At 46.1% G+C, this 24613-nt stretch overlaps 1 protein-coding gene across 1 annotated transcript in view; it reads right to left on the reverse strand.

The window, feature by feature from the left end:
* The window catches only part of LOC309558525 (sulfotransferase 1A3-like), a gene marked incomplete at its 5' end in the record, with an annotated part of 52430 nt that overhangs the window by 20879 nt on the left and 6938 nt on the right, over positions 1–24613 (reverse strand). Inside the window, 2 exons of the mRNA XM_082261605.1 lie at positions 19022–19147; positions 19350–19506. Coding sequence (XP_082117731.1) covers positions 19022–19147; positions 19350–19506 — 283 coding nt within the window. The remainder of the gene's footprint in view (positions 1–19021; positions 19148–19349; positions 19507–24613) is intronic.

Consider the following 24613-nt stretch of genomic DNA (forward strand, 5'->3'; position numbering starts at 1 on the left):
TCCGGAGCTCTGTCCCATCTGCCCTGATCCTTCCGTGATCCTGCTGGAACCCGACATCCTACTCACCTGATTCCGACGTCTCCTGTCTCCTGACATCCCGGTGCACCCACGGCGATGGTCAAAATAGGTCCTCCCGGTCCAGAGGCACTCGGTATCCGCCCGCCGGACCTCACGCTGCCACGATCCCAAGATGGCGCCGGCCCGGCGCGTGCTGCGGGCCCTTCCTCCCAGGTCGCTCGCTCTTCGGCTGTGCGGATGGCATCGGCCTCTGTGGAGGGGGAAGCGGTCTCTCCTGGAACGTCTCAGCTGGCGGTGACTGTAAGTGATGCCCTCTCTTCTCCCCTGGGCTCCCCCGTACCCTCGGAGCCTGCTCTGTCTGTGGATAGGCCCGAACCTACCCTGTCTGCCATAATGGACGCTATTCAGCACTGTCAGACCTCGCTTGCCACACAGATTGAGTCTGTCCAGATGGACATGTCGTTTCTCAAACAGGATGTGCACAACCTTCGCCACAGGGTGGGCAACGCGGAGCAGCGTATTAGTGACATGGAAGATGCCCACCGCCCCATGCAGTCCACTGTGTCAGAGTTACAGAGGGGTCATGTCGCTACTACAGACAAGCTAACGGACATGGAGGACCGCCTCAGGCGCAATAATTTGCGTTTTTTGGGCTTTCCGGAGGGATCGGAGGGTAAAAATCCTGAATCATTCATGGAACATTGGCTTATCGATACTTTTGGGAAGGAAGTTTTCTCCCCCTTGTTTGCCATTGAAAGGGCGCACAGAGTGCCATTGCGCCCCTTGCCGCCCGGGGCCCCACCCCGTCCTCTTCTCATCAAGCTCCTGCACTTCCGTGATAGGGAGGCTGTGCTCCGGGCCTCTAGGGACAAGGGCCGAATCCTGTATAATAACCACGCTGTATCTATCTTCCCGGACTTCTCTGCTGCGACCCAGAAACAGCGGGCCTCCTTCATGGCAGTTAAGAGGAGACTGCGGGATTTACAATTGCCGTATAGTATCCTGTACCCGGCTCGTTTGAGGGTCATCTATCAAGGTAAAGCCCACTTTTTTCAGGATCCTCAGGACGCTGCGCAGTGGGTGGATTCCTTGGGACGCCGCTCCCCTCCCTCCCAGGATCATAGGTCTCCTCGTCGGTGATCGCTGGCCTGTGTCCTGCAACTGCTGCTAGGTTTCCCTTTCTTCCTCCTGGATGTCGTTGGGATACACCTTTATACTCTATGATCCTCCTTGCAACTCTTTTTTGTGATTGTCGGGTGTCCTCCTGAATGGGGGGACCCTCCTTGTTCCTCTGGAAGGGCATTTTTGGGGATGGTTGCTCCCCTTCCCCCCCTTTTTTCCTTTTTTTTTGCTACCATTCCTGTCTGCTTCGGGACGAGCAGATCCACGTTTCCCTGAACTACACTGTTTTCTGGTTATGGGATTTCAAGCTCTCAACTGTTGGGGACTGAGGGCCGGGTGGGTTAGGGTGGGATGGGTGTTGGGTTACTATTGTTTTTGTGTTTATCTGGGATTGTGGGGGTCTCTCCCCCCTTTTTTTGATTTGCGTTTACTCCGTCATGTCTTCTTGGACTCTTATCAGGGGTTTTTTTTACGCCTAGGTGCTACGATTTTCATTTCTGCCTTGCTGTACTTGATAATATTTTGGTTCTTGTCTGTGCCTTCTCCTCCTATGCATATTGCCTGCCAGTGGTTTTGCCTGCCATATTGTGAGGTCTTGGTGCTCGGGGGGGGGCCTCCCCCTTTTTTGGGACCCCCCCGGTCACCAACGCTGATTTTTAACATATCACTATGTCTACTCTCCGTTTAGTCTCTTGGAACGTCAGGGGGCTAAATTCTAAAGTCAAGCGTTCCCTGGTTTTCGAATATTTAAAACGTCATAACCCACACATTGTTTTATTGCAGGAAACCCATCTCCAGGGGTCCAGGGTGATGGCCCTAAAGAGGGCGCATGTGGCGTACGCGCTACACTCTACGTATTCCTCGTATGCTCGCGGTACTTCGATTCTAATTGCAAAATCAGCCCCTGTCACCATCAAGCATTTGAAGACTGACCCTTCGGGGTGTTTTATTATTCTTGTCTTCGAATTTCTGGGTAAGCCCTATACCCTGGTTAACGTTTATGTCCCTCCGCCGTTTACTAGACAGTTTTTTGACCGTATGCTGGGTCTGGTCTTGGAAATGGCTGAGGGTCCCCTTATTATGGCGGGTGACTTTAATACGGTCCTCGATGCTGCTCTGGACAGGTCTGGAGCTGTCTCCTCCGCACCAACTCCTTTATGCTCCTACTTGGACAAATTGGATCTCCTGGACGCCTGGAGATGGAAACATGGGGGGATTACTGAGTATTCCTGTTATTCCAGCTCCCATAATACATTGTCCCGCATTGATCTCTGCCTGCTCCCTCGGGAACTGCTAAGTCTTCTTTCGGGTGTCAGGTATCTGCCCCGCGCAGTATCGGATCACTCCCCTTTACTGGTGGATCTCGCATTGGGGTCCCCCCCTAATTATAAACTTTGGAGGCTCAGCCCCCTGTGGCTGGCGGACCAGGCAGTGACTGACCAGGGGTCGGCGGAGATGAACTCATATTGGGCACTCAATAAACAAGCTGGATCTGAATTGTTGACCTGGGAGGCCTTTAAGGCGACCATGAGAGGTACCTTTTCGTCTGCCGTGGGCGGTGCCAGGAAGGCTCGCCAGACTAAGTTGGTTGACGCCGAACTGGCGCTGCATGCGGCTGAACGACAATATACTGATGACCCTACTCCCCAGCACCATGCCTCTTGGCGGGCCAGGGCTCGGGACTTGGATCTGGTGGTTGTGGAGCGTACACAGAAGAAACTCCTTTATCAAAATCAGCGCATTTTTGAACTGGGCGATAAGAACAGTCGCCTCTTGGCTTATTTGGCTAGGCCGGAATACCAGCCCTGTGTCATCCCTCGGATTACCAGCCACGCCGGTGTCATTGTGGAACAAACCCCCGATGTTCTGGCCAGTTTTGTTGCTTTTTATTCCTCCTTGTACCAATCTAGAGCTCATTATATCATTGTTGAACTTGATGATTTCTTATATGATATTACTTTGCCTAAGTTGTCGGCCGGCCAATCTAGTTTTCTGGATTCGCCCCTGACTGCGGATGAGATAAACAAGGCCCTAGCCACTTTCGCACACAATAAGACACCTGGCCTGGATGGTTTTCCTATCGAATGGTACTTGCACTATAGAGAATTGCTGGTCCCCCATTTACTGACTGTGTTCAATTGTGCTCTGAAGGAGGGACGTCTGCCACCCTCTATGACGGAAGCTCTCATTGTGCTCATCCCCAAGCCACGTAAAGACCCCCTTCTCTGTGAGTCATACCGCCCGATCTCGCTTATTAATACTGATGTCAAGATTCTCGCCAAAGTCCTCGCGAGGCGTCTGAATACGGTTGTCACGGACTTGGTGGGTGCGGATCAGTCGGGATTTATTCCTGGCCGTTCTACATCGATCAACCTGCGTAGACTTTTTACTAACCTTCAGACGACTCATGCCTCTGTGGGGTCCAGGGTCGTTGTGACCCTGGACACTCATAAGGCTTTCGACTCCGTGGAATGGCCTTATTTATTGGAAGTGTTGGCGAAATTTGGCTTTGGGCCCGGATTTATAAATTGGGTCCGCCTTCTGTATTATCTACCTCGTGCTCGTCTTCGGGTGAACGGTTTTGTGTCGGACCCCTTTCCCATTTTTCGGGGCACCAGGCAGGGGTGTCCGCTATCTCCGCTGTTGTTTGCCCTGGCCATTGAGCCCTTGGCTGCGCAGATCCGCCTTTGTGAGGGTATTGCGGGCTTTGTGATCAATGGCTTGGAAGAAAAGGTCTCCCTGTACGCGGACGATATGTTGATATATCTGGCGGATCCCTATCAATCCCTCCCTATTCTGTTGAATGTTATCGAACGCTTTGGTCACTTCTCTGGTTTCAGGGTGAATTGGAGTAAGTCCACGCTGTTCCCCCTGGATCCCCAGGCTCTGCCCCCTTCCCTTGCCTCTTGTCCCCTCCAGGTTGTGGATCGGTTTCGATATTTGGGGATTGAGATTCAGCTCCCCTTGTCTCGATTCTTTTCCAACAACCTGGATCCCCTGGTTGCCCGTCTTAGGTCCTCGCTGCGGCTTTGGTCTACGCTTCCCCTCACGGTGCTAGGCCGGATTAATATTTTTAAAATGATTTTTCTCCCCCGTTTTTTGTATGTGCTCAGCCATTCCCCGGTATATGTCCCTAAGCGCCGCTTTCAGGCCATTGACTCGCTCCTGACCTCCTTTATTTGGGGGGGTCGGGCGGCGCGTGTGGCCAGGGATGCTCTGCAGCTGCCGGTTCTCGCGGGCGGGCTGGCTGCGCCTAACTTGCGTCTATACTACTTCGCGTCTCAATTGGCCCATGCTCATTGGTGGTTCCACCCGGAGGATGCTAATGCTGCGGCTTCATTGGAGGCGGCTATTTTCACCTCCTATGAATCACTGCAAAACTTGGTACATCGAAGGTCCGTTATGGGCAGACCGAACACTGCTCTTGTTTCTGTCACCCTGCGGATTTTCGCGGCTGCGGCCTTGGATGGTTCCGACCCTCCAGAGCTGCATTCCCCCAATGCCCCCCTTTGGAGCAATCCGCGGCTGAAGGAGTTCTTTAGTCGGGATGATGGCCTTTTCTGGTCCCGCCTAGGGGTGAAATCTATTTCTCATTTGTATGTCCGGGGAACCTTCAGGTCCTTTGCGGACATGCAATCTACCTTTGGTCTGCCCCCCACGGCTTACTACCGATACTTGCAATTGAGACACACGGCGGCCGCACAGTTTGGCCTCCGTGATGTCTCGCTTGAACCGACCCCCTTGGAAAACCTTCTTTCTGACTCTTCACATGAGAAGCTGGTCTCTACATATTATACTCGACTTTTACATTCTCACTCCAAACGGCTCGCGGTGGTTGAGTCTCAGTGGCGGGAGGATATTCCGGAATTGTCGGATGAGGTGTGGCAAGACGTCCTTCCGGAACAAATACCTGTTGTTATCTCCTCTAGGGATAGGGTTATCCAATTGAAGCTTCTTTACAGGGCGTACTATACCCCAGTACTCCTGCACAAAATGGGTACATTGCCTTCTCCGCTATGCTCCAAGTGTAATGCTGCTGATGGTTCATTTTTTCATATGTTCTGGGACTGTCCACCTGTCCGGGCCTTTTGGTCGGAAGTCACAGCTTTTATTGCAGATATCTCTCAGTTATCCAATATTTGTAGCCCCCTTCGTTGTCTGCTGGGTTATGTGGATGACGAGGACGTCCCTGCTCGTACTAAATTGTTTCTCCGCTTGACATTCTTTTATGCTAGGAAGACTATAGCTACTAGATGGAAGTCTACTGCTCCCCCTGACGTTCCATTATGGATTGCTCTCATTAATCAGGCATTGCCTCTGTATAAAATGACGTATGAGGCCAGAGGCTGCCCCAAGAAGTTCCGGAAAATTTGGTCTTTTTGGGTGGACTCTGACCGGACTGCTTCTTCAGTTTCTGACTAGGGTTCTATACTAATGGTACGGCTGACAGTTATGTATGTTATTTTTGTCATGGCTTTTGTTGTGCAATGGAGTCTTGTGTGTGTCTCTTTTGGCTCCTCAATTGACATGGTTCCGGTTATTTCTCTGTTATGTATTGTTTTGTTTGTTCAATAAAATACCTTTAAAAAAAAAAAAAGAGATGCAGCCAAGAGGCCCATGATCACTCTGGATGAACTGCAGAGATCTACAGCTGAGGTGGGAGACTCTGTCCATAGGACAACAATCAGTCGTATACTGCACAAATCTGGCCTTTATGGAAGAGTGGCAAGAAGAAAGCCATTTCTTAAAGATATCCATTAAAAGTGTCGTTTAAAGTTTGCCACAAGCCACCTGGGAGACACACCAAACATGGGGAAGAAGGTGCTCTGGTCAGATGAAACCAAAAATCGAACTTTTTGGCAACAATGCAAAACGTTATGTTTAGCGTAAAAACAACACAGCTCATCACCCTGAACACACCATCCCCACTGTCAAACATGGTGGTGGCAGCATCATGGTTTGGGCCTGCTTTTCTTCAGAAGGGACAGGGAAGATGGTTCAAATTGATGGGAAGATGTATGGAGCCAAATACAGGACCATTCTGGAAGAAAACCTGATGGAGTGGATGGAGAAGACCTGAGACTGGGACGGAGATTTGTCTTCCAACAAGACAATGATCCAAAACATAAAGCAAAATCTACAATGGAATGGTTCACAAATAAAAATATCCAGGTGTTAGAATGGCCAAGTCAAAGTCCAGACCTGAATCCAATCGAGAATCTGTGGAAAGAACTGAAAACTGATAATCACAAACGCTCTCCATCCAACCTCACTGAGCTCAAACTGTTTTGCAAGGAGGAATGGGCAAAAATTTCAGTCTCTCCGTGTGCAAAACTGATAGAGACATACCCCAAGCGACTTACAGCTGTAATCGCAGCAAAAGGTGGCGCTACAAAGTATTAACTTAAGGGGGCTGAATAATTTTACACGCCCAATTTTTCGGTTTTTTATTTGTTAAAGTTTGAAATATCCAATAAATTTCGTTCCACTTCATGATTGTGTCCCACTTGTTGATTCTTCACAAAAAATTACAGTTGTATATCTTTATGTTTGAAGCCTGAAATGTGGCAAAAGGTCGCAAAGTTCAAGGGGGCCGAATACTTTCGCAAGGCACTGTATGTACATATTATTTGTCTTTTGGAGAATGCTATAATTAGATTTGTTGCACCCACCTATGCTTAAATCTGTTTTACATGTATATACAACTATATGGGTACCTTTGAGATGATCCTCAGGATTATGTGTTGGTTGGGTATACAGTATACACTATGTGACTTTTGTGAGTGATAGTAGCAGTCTCACTTTATTTTATACATCTTGGAGCTCCATTGAGCCCAAAGCCAGGTGGGTGTTGCTTGCTTTTGTTACTTTTTGTACCAGGGGCACCACACTTCTACAATCCTATTCAGTATGTAAGACCTTGAGACACCTTTTTGATATTCTGAAGTTTTATAGACCCATAACTCCAGAAAGAGGGCTTAACCAGCTCTGCAAAAGAATTTGTATCACACCCAAGCCTTGCACCTTGCAGTTCTTTTCCCAGAAGCTCTGTGGGACAAGCTCCACGGGTAGGTGAGATTTGATCACGCGCTGAGTCTTCATTGAATTCAGGATTTCAGTTCCTGGGGGTGAAGAAGCAACCAAATGTAAATTTTTTCTTTGCAATTCCATATTGGTGTACATTTCTCTCCTCCATTTCTGGCCTTTCAAACATTTGCTGTTTCTTGGTGTTTTCAATTCACTATCCAAATATACTATTGCTATTGCCAGAGGAATGGGCCATGGATGATTTTTAAGCTGGACCAATGTAACTATGTATGAAATATCCATACCTTCTTTAAAGCTGAGATTTATCTAAAATCACATTCTTTTTTTCTACAGTTATAGTTACAATATTTACCAATAAAATGTCCAATTTTACTATTTTACTGATTAGACTGCCTTTAACACAATCTGTGAATGGGGGGGAAGAATCTGGGGCCCTGTTCAGACTACTCCATTCACAGATCCTCTTATAGGTGTATTGCTACCCCCTCAGGAGCTGCTGATAGTATTGGGTCCTCTGCTCTTTCCCTTGGCCCTAGGTGGAACCTCATTCCTGCTGACCAGTGGCGGCCCGTCTATTGGGGGTGCAAGGGCGCCGCGCCCCTATCCATGCGTCCGGCCCCCTAATCTACATGCAGGGCGCCGGACACATGGAGTTCAATGGGGTTTTTTTTTTTGAAGCACGTGATTAGAGCCAGAGGCTCTAATAGGCTTAAAAAAAGGGTGGGCTTGAGGCGCAGAACACTGCGCCCCAAGCCCACCCAGTTATGTGATAATAGCGAATGAATATTCGCTATTGTTACACGAATCCTCCTCCTGGCCAGTCAGGAGGTGGGTCCTGAGACCTGTTTCCCGATTGGCCAAAAGGAAAAGCCATGCCATTGGCCATGGAGGAGGAGGGAGGAGACGCAGACGACTGAGGGGGAAGAAGCCGCTGCTGCTGACTGCCCTCCCTCCACATGTCCAGGCATGGTGAGTAAGCCGGCGACCAGGGGGGGGTTGGGTATGGTGTTCAGTCTGGTATGGTCCGGAGGGGGGGGGTATGGTGTGGTCCATCTAATGCCAACACCACCCCCCCCCCCGGCCCATGGAGCAGCAGCCGCCACAGATGCTGACACAACCAGAATACCCTTGTCAGTGGCCTCCCAGCAGTTACTGAAGAAGGGCACACACTGATTGTGGTAAAGCAAACCAGTTGTATTGGCAAAACTAGAAGGGTAGGGCAATACAGCAGTTCAAAGGTTCAAAGTTTACACACAAGGAGTCAAAGCAATGACATTACAATGCTATTACCATCAGTCCCTTTAAGGTGAGGCTATACATGTACTGTACTACCCAGAGTGTAAACAACAGTTCTCTGATTGGGATATAATGCTCCAAGTGTCTTAAAATGGCTAACAAATAGAAAACAAGCTAGCTCACTTAGGAGCTCTCAGTTGGGAGAGTCTGGGCTTAGTCCTGAAAAGTCTGGCAAGTCTCCTGTACACCAGTACTGCTACCAGATAGACCCTTGGATCTGTGTAGCTCTTGAATGCAGCTTCAACCGACTTAGTTGGGGTCCTTTACATTGGTGCGCAAAACAGGGTGATGTTGCTTTAACAACTATAATACTCTGCACTTTCACCCCCTTCATGCCCAGGACAATTTTCATCTTTTAGTGCTATCGCGCTTGGAATGACAATTGCACGGTCATGAAAAACTGTACTAAAATTACCTTTTATCATTTTTTTGAGACATATAAAGCTTTCTTTGGTGGCATTTAATCATGACTGGGTTTTTATATTTTTTTGCTAAACAAATAAAAAAATACCAGAAATTTTGAAAATAAAGAAAGTTTTTCTTAGTATATGTTATAAAATTTTGCTAATAAGTAATTTTTCTTCTTCACTGATGTGCACTGATAAGACTATACTGATGGGCAATGGGCAGTGTAAATGTGCCCTGTAAGCCTTGCTAGTTACTGGCTCTGCTTTCCTCACACAGTGACAGCGTGTGAGGAAAGGAATGTTGATAACCGACAAGTTTGTTTACATGTCATCAGCTGTGATTGGACACAGCTGATCACATGGTAAAGGGCCACTGTGACACAGTGGTCCCAGAGCATGCCCGATGCGCACCCCAGGGGGTACGTGGAAGGCACATACTGAGAAGACACCCATGGACTCCCTCCCAGAACTAGAGAGTTGTGCTGTAGCCGTCTTTTGGCTATGGTGCCATACTGAGGTGGTTAGGTACTATGGCTGTACCTAAATAAAATTGATGTCCTTTTTTTCCCACAAATAGAGCTTTCTTTTGGTGGTATTTGATCACCTGTGTGATTTTTTTATTTTTTGCGCTATAAACAAAAAAAGAGCGACAATTGTGAAAAAAAAAATATATATTTCACATTCCTACAGTAATCAGTGCTAAAAAATATGCACTGTTACTGTAATAATGCCAATGGCAGGGAAGGGGTTAAATGTGAGCCTAGGGGAGTGATTCTAACTGTGGGGGGGCGTGGCTTGTGAAATGACCATAGAGACCTGTGTTCCTATATAGAAGGATCACAGGAGCTCTGTGATCATTCCAGGGAGAAGAACGGTCACAGCTGACCGTTCTTCTCTCTCAGCGGGGAACGATCGCGGGTGTAAGGCAATCAGAGCTGCCTGCCCACTGCATTGGCTTCCCCGCGCTCGCCCCCTAGCCTCCTGCGCGCGACCAACGTATAGCTACGTTGGTTCACCCAGGAGCGGCTGCCTGCTGCAGTATAACTAAAGCGGTTAAGATGGGAGGTCAGTAGGGAAGTTCACTTTAAAATATGAAGTCAATGGGAAAGTTCCATAAAGAAAGGGTAGAACTTAGTCAGTTGGAGTGCCCCTTATGTCTAAGCAAAGGTAAAAGGCTGTTGAAGCAAGGGGTCTGTTAAGCAGGAAGGAAATTGTGAATCCGGTACAGCTATCTGGGTTCAATGGTAGCTTCAGTGTAAAAAGGGTGGCAGCTTAAAGCAATAAATGGCAGCAATATTTTTTACAATATTATTTAATATTTATTTTAACTCTAATCAAAGACAGTGTCCAGAAATTACTATGACCCAAGTAGGTCTGTGAAGCAGCAAAAAATAGCTGTTTTGAGTAGCAGTGAAATAGGGGTCGGTGACCCCCTCACCCAGTGCTCCTGTGGCAGTCTGGGAGGGATGCAGGTTGTCATGCAGCAAGAGGCCCCCTTAAATGGCGATGCAGCTTTGGCAGTCTGCGGGCAGACACTCCTCCCTGGGGCTGGATGATGAAGGATCTCCCAAGAACTGTCTCCTTGGATCAGCACACAGCACAACAGTCCACTTCTTGGCTCTCCAACAGTTCTGGTAAATGGAGCTTGACCTAGCCTGGTACAGACAGCACAGCTTGGAACAGTCATACACACACTCCTTCTAGCTGGCATGTCTCTCCCCAGCTGCCTGGCTTCTTCTCTGGCTTTTCCTTTTGCAATGCCCTTCCTCTTGGCTGGTGCTTGTGGACTTTGCAGTTGTACTGTAACTTCAGCATTACTGTGTACAAAGTCCTGCTTCCAGACTACATCTCCCAGAATGCTTTGATTTTTTTGTATTAAGGCATTGGCAAAGCAAAGTGCTGGATGCTGCCATCTTGTGGGCAAATAGAGTTCTGCATCTCAGTAACTGTGCACAGTGTTACATAGATTATGCAGTTATTAAAAGAACCTCTCTCAATAAGGAGAGGGAAGGAGAGGGTGAATTATCGGCTCATCTTTAGTGCAGTTGAGTCCAGAGATTTAAAGCTGTTAACCCCTACAGCACCAGTAGTTTAGCAGCAGGAAGAGGACAGGGCAGCCCTGCAGAGAAGATTTCCACAGAATCCAGCAGCCTGCACATCATGGGACATACTTCATTACAGTTAAGTAACGTAACTAAAGATGTAGAGAAAAGTTTTTTAAGCTAAAGTTCAACTTTAAGTGTTCAAGTGATAACCACTTGCGGACCGCCCACCGTACATTTTCTGCAGCAGTACGGCCGCTCTGTATCAAATCATGTACCTAGTATGTGATCTGACACTTCCGGGTCTGGGGCGCCCGTGTGCTGCTGGCTACTGTAATGTTCTGGTACCTTTGGTACCCTAATTCCACTTTTCCTAAGTGTATGCACCCCACCATTCTCTTTTGGTAAGGTGCGCATACACCTTTAAGACCGATGCTGTCATCACTGAGCGCCGCTGGAGCGGCTATTTCAACCTCCAGCGGTCTCACTCACATGTTCGTTCAACGCCGCATAATCTGCCTTGAAGCTCTCATGCTTGCAAGCATACCTCGCTATCGGAACCACGCTGCTGATCCCTGTATCCCGTTACCGGATCATCCGCTCTTGCCGAACCTCTCCTCTACTACATTGCTACTAGTGATAAGTACCCCACAGGGGAAACCTCTATAACCTTCATACTAAAGCTTACACTATCTAGCTCTGCATACTAAGGACTATTACTACATCTGCACTAACTAAGATTGCTAGCTCTTGAGCCTAATACCATCTGCTCTTGCACTGGGTTGGTCTATCCTGTATGCTCACCTGCTACTCTATCATCTGCTACCATACATGATTGCTAAACCTATCTGCATCCCATCTGCTACTATCTTACTTTCAAGAACATTCCTTTCAAGTGTCTGTCATCTACCACCTCTACCCAACCTGTCTCTTCAGCCTATCATCACTATATTACTATACATATAAGTCACTCTAGGAACATCTTATTGAGTGTGTGTATTTACTTGCTGAATTGAGACTATCCATACATGATGAGTCTTGGGAGTTGGGATTGGTGTCTCAGCGTTTCTCTACATGACTACTGAAGTGGAATATTTCTGCAGCTGTAAATCCACATTATACATAAAACGCAGGAGCGTTACAGATTGAACGAACCTCAAATGGATTCAGCAGAAATAACCACTCAGGTGACACAATTAACCACTTAAGCCCCGGAAGATTTTACCCCCTTCCTGACCAGGGGGTATTTTGCGATTCGGCACTGCGTGACTTTAACGGACAATTGCGCGGTCGTGCGACGCTGTACCTAAACGAATTTGACGTCCTTTTTTTCCCACAAACAGAGCTTTCTTTTGGTGGTATTTGATCACCTGTGCGATTTTTTGATCACGCGCTATAAACAAAAAAAGAGCGTCAATTTTGCAAAAATAACAATATTTTTCACATTTTTTTATATGAAATTCCCCCCAAAAAAAAAGTAAAAATCAAAAGTTTTTAAAATTTTCGGCCAATTTGTTTTATGCTACCTATGTTTGGTAAAAAAAAAAAATCGCAAAAAGCGTATTTTGATTGGTTTGCGCAAAAGTTATCGCGTTTACTAACAAAGGGAAAGATTTTTGTCATTTTTGTTGTTTTTTTTTTTAACGCGTAATGGCGGCGATCTGCGATTTTTTTTGCGGTACTGCGACATTGGGGCGGACAGATCGGACCCTTGACTGACATTTGTGACACTTTTGGGGTTACCAGTGACATTTCTACAGTAATCAGTGCTATACATATGCACTGTTACTGTAAAAATACACTGGTTGTGAAGGGGTTAACTTTATTTGGAAGGGAGGGGCTGTGTGTATCCCTAGGGGCATGCTTTCTACTGTGATTGGCTGTGGCTTGAGCTGTAAGGACACTGATCAACGGATCTACATACTAGATCCGTTTTATCAGTGTCTTTACAGCGAGGAGAATGACAGGCAGCTTGTTTACACAAGCTGCCTGACATTCTCCCTCTCCCCCGCCGATCGCCGAGCTGGTCACACGCGCGGGGGGGTCCGTGACCACGCGGGAGCGGGAGCGCGCCTCCGGGGGCGCGCGCTCGCTCCCTAGACCCTCACAAGCTAGTGACGTAGCCCTACGTCACTTTGCCTGTGAGGGGCTGACTGCCGACGTAGATCGGCGTTAGGCAGTCGGCAAGTGGTTAAAACAGCAAGTAACTGCATTAATACACGCACTTGCTGAATTAAGAGAAAAAAATCAGGCTCTGACGCAGCAGGTAACCAGACTGACACAACTTACCACTGCTCAATCCCCTGAACCCAAAATAAATCCTCCTTCGGTATTTACAGGCGATCGCAAAAAATTTCGCGAATTTAAAAACGCATGTGAGTTACTTTTCTTGCTAAAACCCCGTACCTACCTTACTGATCACATTAAGGTTTGTACTATTATTTCTTACCTAACAGGCGATCCTCGGGCCTGGGCAGACTCTCAAGAAAAACGATCAGCTTCTCAAATCCTATGCCTTATTTCTAGCAGAACTTACTAGCCTATATGATGATCCCAATAGGCAGAGTACTGCCGATCTTCAATTAAGGTCCTTGAAACAAGGTAGGAGACCTGTGGAAGACTTTGTCGCAGAATTCAAGAGATGGACCCTTGATTCAGAATGGAATGATGCATCTCTGAAAACTCAATTTAGGCTTTGCCTATCAGAGGCCGTTAAAGACGAGCTCGCCCGAGCGGATCTGCCAAAAACCCTGGATGCATTGATACAACTCAGTATCACCATAGATAGAAAACTACGAGAAAGAAAGGCTGAAAAAATGGGAATGCCATTATCCAGTTCTTCTCAGATTTCGGCCGATGACCCCACTCCTATGGAGGTAGGAACCATACGCCCACCTCTATCAACTGTGGAAAGAGCCAGAAGACGATCTGGTAATCTCTGCTTGTACTGTGCATCCCCGGATCACAAGATAAACGTCTGTCCCCTAGTCTACAAAAAGAAGGGTGAGTGTTCACATGTCCTCCTAGGGGGATTGACAACTTCAATTACTAACCCTTACCTTTTTGTTTGCTTAACATTACAGTGGGACCAGAACAGGATTACTACTAAGGCCATGATTGACACAGGATCTTGTGGAAATTATATTGACATACGTTTTGCTGCTTTAAATAAAGTCCCTATTATTTCTAAACCTAAACCTGTCTCAGTGAGTCTTATTAACGGTGTTCCTTTATCCTCTGGTCCGATCACTGATCAGACACAGGCACTCCTAGTCACTACTAACGGGTCTCATATGGAGACCACTACCTTCGATCTAATACCTTCACCCCACTTTCCCATTGTTTTGGGACTTCCCTGGTTACACACACATTAACCAACCATAGATTGGAAGGAACGGACCCTGGCCTTCCTCTCTTGCTATTGCGAGGGTACGTGTAACCTCCCGTCTTCCGGGAAGATTCTGTCTATGGTGACAGATGAGATTGCGCCACTATGTTATCAGGATCTCTCTGAGGTTTTTCTTGAGAAAAATGCTCAAGCACTACCTCCCCATCGAGACTATGATTGTAGTATTGATCTACTCCCAAATAGCAAATTGCCGTTCGGTCATGTTTATCCTCTTTCACAGGATGAACTTTCCCATCTCAAAGAATATTTGGATGAGAATTTGAAAAAAGGTTTTATTAGACCTTCCACTTCTTCCACAGCAGCAGGACTCTTTTTTGTCCGCAATAAGGACTCAAGTCTCAGGCCCATCATCGACTATAGGCAATTGAATGCTATTACAATAAAAGATCGCTATCCTCTACCGCTTATCCCTGAGCTCATTGAGCAGGTGCGTGGAGCTACCTATTTTTCAAAATTGGACCTGAAAGGGGCATACAATCTTATTTGAATCCGTGATGGACACGAGTGGAAGACTGCATTCAGAACCAGATACGGATTGTTCGAATATCTTGTAATGCCATTCGGGCTATGCAACGCCCCTGCAGCCTTTCAACGATTTATAAACGATATTTTCAGAGACTTACTAGATGTCTGTGTTGTGGTTTATCTGGACGATATACTTATATATTCACGATCCTTGTCTGAACACATAAGACATGTAAGACTAGTATTATCGAGATTGCTTGCACACAACCTATACGTGAAACTGAAAAAATGCTTGTTTCATAAAGAAGAGGTACTGTTTCTAGGCTACATCATATCCAAAACAGGAATCAAGATGGACATGAGTAAGATATCCTGCATTCAGGATTGGCCTACACCAACCACCCGCAAGGCGCTACAGCGATTCCTTGGATTTTCTAATTTCTACAGGAAATTCATCAGGAACTTCTCTGCCATTGTGAGACCCCTCACACAGCTCACTAGCATTAAGAGACCATTCAAATGGTCAGATGAAGCAAATAAAGCTTTTCACCTGTTAAAGACAAGGTTTACTTCTGCTCCCATACTACGCCATCCAGACCCATCCCTCCAATACAATCTGGAAGTAGATGCGTCAAACATGGCAGTAGGAGCAATACTCTCCCAACGACCAACTAACACTTCACCACTCCATCCAGTCGCTTCTTTTCTAAATCCTTAAGCAGTCCAGAGGTAAACTACCCCGTGGGTGAAAAGGAACTGCTTGCTATAAAATTGGCTCTGGAGAATTGGCGACATCTACTCGAAGGCACCCGATTACCAATACTTATATACAAGGACCATAAAAATCTTCAATATCTTCAGACTAACAAAACTCTCTCTCTCACCGACAGGTACGATGGTCACTATTCTTTCTAAGGTTTAACTTCCTAGTGACCTACACACCTGCAGATAAGAACAAAAAGGCGAATGCACTATCACGACTAACTGAAGAAAACTACTTCGAAATCCCTTCCGTTCCTATAATACCTCACAAGCGTATTATTGGAGTTGTCCGTTCCTTGAAGGAAGAGGTTTTGCATGGTATAAGTTTGGATTCACCCCCACCACAACTAAATACCGATGCAGAAGGCTTCCTCTACTACAACGACAAACTTTACATACCACCTACCATGCGCACCAAGATCTTGGAATTATCGCATGATGTGCCTATGGCAGGACTTATGAGTATGACAAAGACTCTTAATCTGATTACCAGACAATTCTGGTGGCCTGACATGAAAACATCTATACAAAAATTCGTCTCTTCATGCAATGTCTGTGCCAGGTCCAAAATTGACACTACGAGACCATCCGGTCTACTATGCAGTCTACCAATACCCCAAACTCCATGGGAACTTGTGTCCTTGGACTTTATAGTAGAACTACCTCCTTCCAAAGGATTTAATACCATCTTGGTGTCAGTGGACCATCTGACAAAGATGGCACATTTCATTGCTTTTCGCAGACTACCTTCGTCCAAACAAACGGTAGAACTCCTGATGAAACATGTCTTTAAGTTACATGGTATCCCAAAAACTCTTCTGTCTGACCGTGGATCACAATTTATTTCCAAGTTCTGGCAAGAACTATGTCACATACTACGAATTGAGCGGAAGCTCACTTCTCCTTACCATCCGCAGACCAACGGACAGACTGAAAGAGTCAACCAATGCATCGAGCAATATTTACATTGTTACACTTCTTACCAACAGGATGATTGGGTGGATCTTCTCCCTCTGGCAGAATTTGCCTACAACAACGCAACCCACAGTACGACCAAGCAGAGTCCATTCTACTTGAACTATGGGTTTCATCCCTCTATTCTTCCACCATGCATCCTTCCTTCAAATAACCCAGTAGCCTCAGACTATCTTACCCAAATAAAGGACTCTCTTGGTTTGCTTAATACTACCATTGCACACGCTCACAGTCAACAAAAGAAGTACTATGATCTTCACAGAAGACCTTCTCCTCAGTATGCTATTGGGGACCTCGTTTGGCTCTCAACAAAAAATTTAAGACTGAAAATCCCTAGCAAAAAGCTTGGACCTCTCTTCTTGGGACCTTTCCCAATCAAGAAACTTATTGGAAAAGCTGCAGTACAGCTTACATTGCCAATAGACCTCAAAATACATCCCATTTTCCATGTGTCGCTACTGAAGCCCCATGTTCCTGACCAAGGAATAAGGCCTACTATCCCACTTCCTCCTCCTGTACAAGTTGAAGGTGGAGAAGAATATGAGATAAAAGAGATTCTGGATTCTGGTATCCACAGAAGAAAACTTCAATACTTAGTTCGATGGAAGAACTATGGGCCCCAAGACGACACCTGGCTAAACACCTCTGACATACATGCCCCTAGATTAATCCGCAACTTTCATGCGAAGTACCCAGACAAACCAGCTCCAGAGGCCTTCAGGAGCCGGCCTTAAGGGGGGGTACTGTAATGTTCTGGTACCTTTGGTACCCTAATTCCACTTTTCCTAAGTGTATGCGCCCCACCATTCTCTTTTGGTAAGGTGCGCATACACCTTTAAGACCGATGCTGTCATCACTGAGCGCCGCTGAGCGGCTATTTCAACCTCCGGCGGTCTCACTCGCATGTTCGTTCAACGCCGCATAATCTGCCTTGAAGCTCTCATGCTTGCAAGCATACCTCGCTATCGGAACCACGCTGCTGATCCCTGTATCCCGTTACCGGATCAGCCGCTCTTGCCGAACCTCTCCTCTACTACATTGCTACTAGTGATAAGTACCCCACAGGGGAAACCTCTATAACCTTCATACTAAAGCTTACACTATCTGGCTCTGCATACTAAGGACTATTACTACATCTGCACTAACTAAGATTGCTAGCTCTTGAGCCTAATACCATCTGCTCTTGCACTGGGTTGGTCTATCCTGTATGTTCACCTGCTACGCTATCATCTGCTACCATACATGATTGCTAAACCTATCTGCATCCCATCTGCTACTATCTTACTTTCAAGAACATTCCTTTCAAGTGTCTGTCATCTACCACCTCTACCCAACCTGTCTCTTCAGCCTATCATCACTATATTACTATACATATAAGTCACTCTAGGAACATCTTATTGAGTGTGTGTATTTACTTGCTGAATTGAGACTATCCATACATAATGAGTCTTGGGAGTTGGGATTGGTGTCTCAGCGTTTCTCTACATGACTACTGAAGTGGAATATTTCTGCAGCTGTAAATCCACATTATACATAAAACGCAGGAGCGTTACAGCTACCCGCTTCCACTGTGACCACACACAGCGGGAGCCCAGCGGCAGGTACCGTGGACCCAATGTCCGTAGGCACCTATTGATTACTCATGACATAGGCAGAACGACAATCTGCCTATGTAAATAAGGCAGATTATCATTTTGTCAGAAGGGACGGCATTGATCCTGTGTTTCTGCAAATAAAAAATAAAAAAATATATAATTTTTTTTCAAAATTGTTTGTCTTTTTTTGTTTATAGCGCAAAAAATAAATAAATCGTAGAGGTGATCAAATCCCACCAAAAGAAAGCTCTATTTGTGTGAAAAAAAGGACGTACATTTTATTTGGGTACAGTGTCGCACGACTACGCAATTGTCAGTTATCTATATATAACTTGTTTTTAGTCATGCACACTATAGCTATGACTAAGCACTGTTTTAAACCAGCCAAACATTCAGTGTCTTGCTTGTGATAGTGTTTGTAACAGATGCTTCAAGCTCCCTGTTTGTCTGCCCTGTTCCTGTGCCTGCTAGTTTGGATTCCCTTGCTGATGACCTCAGCTTGGATATTGACTATGCTCAGAACTCAGCCTACCTAGAACCCAGACTGTCGCTGACCACTCTGCCTGTCAGCCAGCCACAAGTACCTGTTGGCTGTGCTGAGTTTGCGCCTGCACCGGTGTGGTAGCCAAACACTGGCTATAGCATTATGTATAAGTTCTGGGGACAAACAAGTACTAGTAGGTCTGCTTGCCTTGTGGGAAAGGGGGCTGCTATAGGTGAAGAACACAGAAGCCTGCTATAATACCTGACCACCTTTGCTAAGGGTTGGCAATGATGTGCTATGCTTTGCTGTATCGTCAGCCCATCAATTCCTCAGACCTTTGCAAAGTCTGTTTTACTCTTGGCTCAGGAAAATAAAAAAAATTGTGTGTTCTGACTTACCCGAGCACGTATCAGGGACATCACACTCTAGGAAGGGCACCCGATCATATATTGGACCTCTGGCTGTCTTCGTTGTGTCTCCACTATTGAGGATCAGATCCAAAATCTCACTCATCCAAGTTGTTCCTGGGAAAGAACAAAGTGAGTCATAAACCATTAATGGGGAAATACTTTTATGTGCAAAATGCAAAAATCCAGAGCCGCCAGCCAGAGTTTACTATACAGCGGCCCTATCAGTTAGGGTGAATCTAAAGCCAAAATTTTTTACATTTTGGATGGAGTGTGGAAGGGTTAGAAAAGTTTTTTGGAGGGTGCATGTGTCTCTCACCTGACTTTGGGTACGTATTGATCATGATATCATCTTCTCTGGCCTGGAAAACCTGAACATTCGCCCAGTTTTCTGCAAAGGGTCCCAGGATCGGCATCCCACTGACAATTTTTATTGGAGGGCGGCTCATGTCTGCAGAACGGTCTGCTGTACGAACCTGCAAAAGGTATTGTAGAAAACTTTCTGACAATTAGATGCAATAACCTTCACCATAAAACACAGAACAGCATTCTTTATTTTCATTTTGTTTGGCATACTTTTCAACAGAATAATATATAACATTTAAAAAAATATATTACATAACAGCACAATAAGCCCCGGTTCACACTGTGTCGCCTCACAGGTCGCCGTAGGTCGCCTTCCATAGGGAAGCTGCGGACCCATTCTAATAGGAGCGACACAAGTCGCTCCGACTTAGAAAAAGGGTCCGGAGCTTCTTTGGGGCGACCAGGAGGCGACCGCCATAGACTTCAATGTTATGAAGTCCGTGGCGGCCGCTCCGAGGTCGTGGCGCGCTGCTCGCACCGCAACCTCGGAGGTCGCGGTGCGAAGTAGCGTCGCCCCGATGTGAACGGGGCCTTAGGATTTTGTTTTCTCTTAGCCATTGATATAGGATGGCCTTGAATGTTACAACCTGAAACTCTTTTAGGACCTGTGTTGAGGGGCTTTGGCCTTGTATTATTGACATCAGTTTGAGAAGCTTCTGAGATCATTCAGAATTCATTGACAGGTCTATTTGATCTGCAGTTGATATTTCTTTTCACCTGCTTCAAAGGTGTGGGCAGGGCTAACTGCGCCCATGTGGGGCCAGGAGAAAATGCTCGCTAGTGCCCCCAAAGGCGGGCCGCTGCTGCCGTTTTGCTGAAAAACTAGCATTAAGACCCCGTTCACACTGGGGCGACCCGACCTTGCCGGGCGACCTGTGAAGTAGCGGTGCGCAGCTTGCACCGCAACCTCGGAGCGGCCGGCATGGACTTCATATCATTGAAGTCAATGCAGGTCGCTCCAGGTCGCCCCAGAGAAGCTCCGGACCCTTTTTCTAAGTCGGAGCGACTTGTGTCGCTCCTATTAGAATGGGTCCTGTGCTGCTCTATGGCAGGCGACCCACGGCGACTTGTCAGGCGACCAGGTCGCCTGACAGGTCGCCCCAGTGTGAACGGGGTCTAAGGCGATGCAATGCAACCAACACAACTAACTACTAGTAATCCATGGCCCAACTTCTATACACATTCCATTGTTCACTACGAATATTAATTCCTCATTACATTTCATAACATTTCTCATACTTTTGTGAAGCATTTCAGAGCCAGTACCGCTAAGCCTGTACAGGACTCCAACAGCCTGGTGACCTGTCACCTCACTCCTAGTGGCATCGATCTGCATATTACACTTGTATACTAGGAAGCTCATCTCTTTATATAACCTATGCTTATTCTCTCCTGAGGCATCACTCCATCTTCCGTGACTTCCAGGCTGGGTCCCTAAGATGCCCAGTATTGAGGTTCTGGTGGCTAGGGAAGGAGCCTAACCACAGAAGCTCCTTTACTACAAGGGCCTTCTGTCATCTTTGTCAAGTCACATCACTTCCCAACTGGCTGGCTGCTTATGCACATAGACCCCAGTACTGTGATCATTGGTAACGACAATATAGCCTCCCCTGAATAGCTTCGTTGCACGTTAGACATTTGTATTGTATCTTCTGTAACACTTTTTGTCCCCTTATTAGGCCCTGTTCCTGTGATACACCATACAAGCATGTATTGTGAGTACTGAGTGCTGGGAGTAATTGGGAGAAGTATCAGTACTAAGGACTGGGAGTAATTGGGAGAATTGTGAGTACTGAGGGTTGGGAGTAATATGGAGCAGTGTGAGTACTGAGGGTTGGGAGTAATTTGGAGCAATGTGAGTAGTAGTACTGAGGGCTGGGAGTAATTGGGAGCAGTGTGAGTACTGAGGGCTGGGAGTAAGTGGGAGCAGTGAGTACTGAGGGCTGGGAGTAATTTGGAGCAATGTGAGTAGTAGTACTGAGGGCTGCGATTAATTAGGAACAGTATGAGTACTGAGGGCTGGGAGTAATTAGGAACAGTATGAGTACTGAGGGCTGGGAGTAATTGGGAACAGTATGAGTACTGAAGGCTGGGAGCAAGTGGGAGCAGTGATTACTGAGGGCTGGAAGTAAGTTGGAGCAGTGTGAGTACTGTGGGCTGATAGTAATTGGGAGCAGTGTGAGTACTGAGGGCTGGGTGTAAGTGGAAGCAGTGTGAGTACTGAGGGCTGGGAGTAAGTGAGAGCAGTGTGAGTACTGAGGGCTGGGAGTAATTTGGAGAAATATGAGTACTAGTACTGAGGGCTGCGAGTAATTAGGAACAGTATGAGTACTGAGGGCTGGGAGTAATTGGGAACAGTATGAGTACTGAAGGCTGGGAGCAAGTGGGAGCAGTGAGTACTGAGGGCTGGAAGTAAGTTGGAGCAGTGTGAGTACTGAGGGCTGGGAGTAATTGGGAACAGTATGAGTACTGAAGGCTGGGAGCAAGTGGGAGCAGTGAGTACTGAGGGCTGGAAGTAAGTTGGAGCATTGTGAGTACTGAGGGCTGTGAGTAATTGGGAACACTGTGAGTACTGAGGGCTGGGAGTAAGTGGAAGCAGTGTGAGTACTATAGCCTGAAACAGAGCTTAGCCTCATCTACTCCAAGGAAGAATTTTAGAACCTGCCGTGGTGCTGTGGACCTATTCCAGCTGTTTGTTCAGAACAATCTTGAAGAAGTCTTTGGAGAGACTGTCACTCTCCTAAAGATTCTCATCACCACACCCATCACCCCAACAGAAGCTGAGAGTTGCTTCTCAACCCTGAAAAGAGTTAAAAGTTTTCTGAGGAACAGCATGACCCAGGAGAGGTTGAATGCATTGGCCATGCTGTCAATGGAAAAGAGACTGGTGACAGATTTGACGGATTTCAACCAGAAGGCGATTGAAAAATTTGCAAACCAGAAGGAAGAAAGAGCTAAATTTCTTTTCAAATAGTACTACTGGACACTGTGTACTAAGCAACTTCACTTTTTGAGGTTTGGATTTCTTTTTTCATGTTTGAATTTTGTCAATAAAATGTTGAAAGCAAGCCATTTGTCATTTTCCTTCCACGTCACAATTATGTGCCGGTCTATCACATAGAATACATTTACGTTTTTGGTTGTAAGTTAACATGACAAAATGTGGATTATTTCAAGGGGTGACTATGAATACTTTTTCAAGGCACTCTACCTTGATTACTGAAGGCCCCTTTTCATTCACGCTTGTGTGACCTCAAAGTCACGCAATTTTTTTCCCCATGTTTTGCCGCGAAGCAATGCTTATTACATTTTTCTGTTTGCGCCCCCCCCCAAAATGATGAGCACCAGCCGCCACTACCTGTCAGTACAGAGGTGGGTGAGATATGGTCAGATATGGAGGTGCAGGCAATAGTAGTTGGGTGGTAGTTAGGCGAGGTAGAGGGTGATGAGGAAAAGGGAAGATGCCATTTTATTTATCAAACATTTATGATTATCAAACATGGATTTATGATTAAGCAGATATATTGGATGTATATGTTGTGAGAAGTCATATTGTATAACAGCTGTTGTATTCAAAAGTCATTTACAGCTCCAGCTGTTAAGATTGCCATCTCGACCCTTGAAGACCTGTTTAGCCAACAAGCTTTGGAAGTGACACGTCTATGTTAAATGTCCATCCGCATATCAAAGAATGTCACCAAAGACTCAGATGTGACTTTAACCACTTTCAGACCGGAGGATTTGGCTGCTCAATGACATTACTGCACGGTAATGTATTTCACTGCACATTTAAATAAACAATTGATCTATGATCACACATATTTTACTTTCCCTTGTATCATTTTTTTACCAACTAAGAACCATTCTTTTCTCTGGGGTTCTAGCAGAAAAAACTTTTGTTGCTCAATGACCAGGCCCTATTTTGCGATTCGGCACTGCGTGACTTTAATGGACAATTGCGCGGTCGTGCGACACTGTACCCAAATAAAATTGATGTCCTTTTTTCCACATAAACAGAGCTTTCTTTTGATGGTATTTGATCACCTGTGCAATTTTTATTTTTTGCGCTATAAACAAAAAAATGAGCAACAATTTTAAAAAAAATAATATTTTTCACATTTATTTATATGAAATTCTCAAAAAAAAAAAAATGTAAAAATCAAAATTTTTTAACATTTCAGGCCAATTTGTTTTCTGTTACATACTTTTGGTTAAAAAAAATAAGCGTATTTTGATTGGTTTGCGCAAAATTTATTGCGTTTACTAACTACGGGAAAGATTTAGGTCATTTTTATGGTTTTGTTTTTTTTAATAGTAATAGTGGCGATCTGCGATTTTTTGCGGGACTGCGACATTGCGGTGGACACTTTGACACTTTTGGGGGGACCAGTGACATTACTACAGTAATCAGTGCTAAAAATATTCATACAGTATATACTGTAATAATGACACTGGCAGGAAAGGGATTAACATTGTGGGTGATCAAGGGGTTAAATGTGACCCTAGGGATGTGATTCTAGCTGTGGGGGGGGGGCGTGGCTTGTGAAGTCATCACAGAGACATGCGATCCTATATAGCAGGATCACATGACAGTTGTGATAACTTCAGGGAGAAGGACAGACGGCTGAGTTTACATCAGCCATCTGTCCTTCTCTGTCAGCGGGGAAGGGGAGATTGTGAGTGGCCGGCGGCCATCGGAGCCGCCTGTCACACGCACTGGCTCCCCAGCTGACGAGGAGTGGCATTGCTAGAGCACAGCAACTCCCTAACTGCAAGAGGAACAACTCGTTCAGTGAGGACGGGGGCAAGGCTAAAGATAGACAGATTCTGGTGGTAGGGGATTCAATTATTAGAACGACAGATAGAGCAATCTGACACATAGACCGGGATAACCAAACAGTATGTTGTTTACCGGGCGCTCGGGTTTGGCACAACGCAGATCAGATGGACAGACTGTTGGGTGGAGCTGGGGAAAGTGCCAAAGTTAGAGGAAGGTGGAGCATCCTAAAAAATAGTTTCAGGGACTTAGGCAGGGCCGGTGCAAGAATTTTTGACACCCTAGGCAAAACAATTTTGCCGCCCCCTTGGCTCTGCCCCTGACTCCACCCCCTTAGTCAGTGTTAAATGGTTTGAGTCAACTCTCTAACTGCTACATCTGCAAGACAGCTTGTTCTTTTAAAAAAAACAATTGACTTACTAGCAGGATCAGTAGGTGAA

This window comes from Pelophylax lessonae (assembly GCF_965119305.1).
Source record: "Pelophylax lessonae genome assembly, chromosome: 6".
In the NCBI taxonomy this organism is placed as follows: domain Eukaryota; kingdom Metazoa; phylum Chordata; class Amphibia; order Anura; family Ranidae; genus Pelophylax; species Pelophylax lessonae.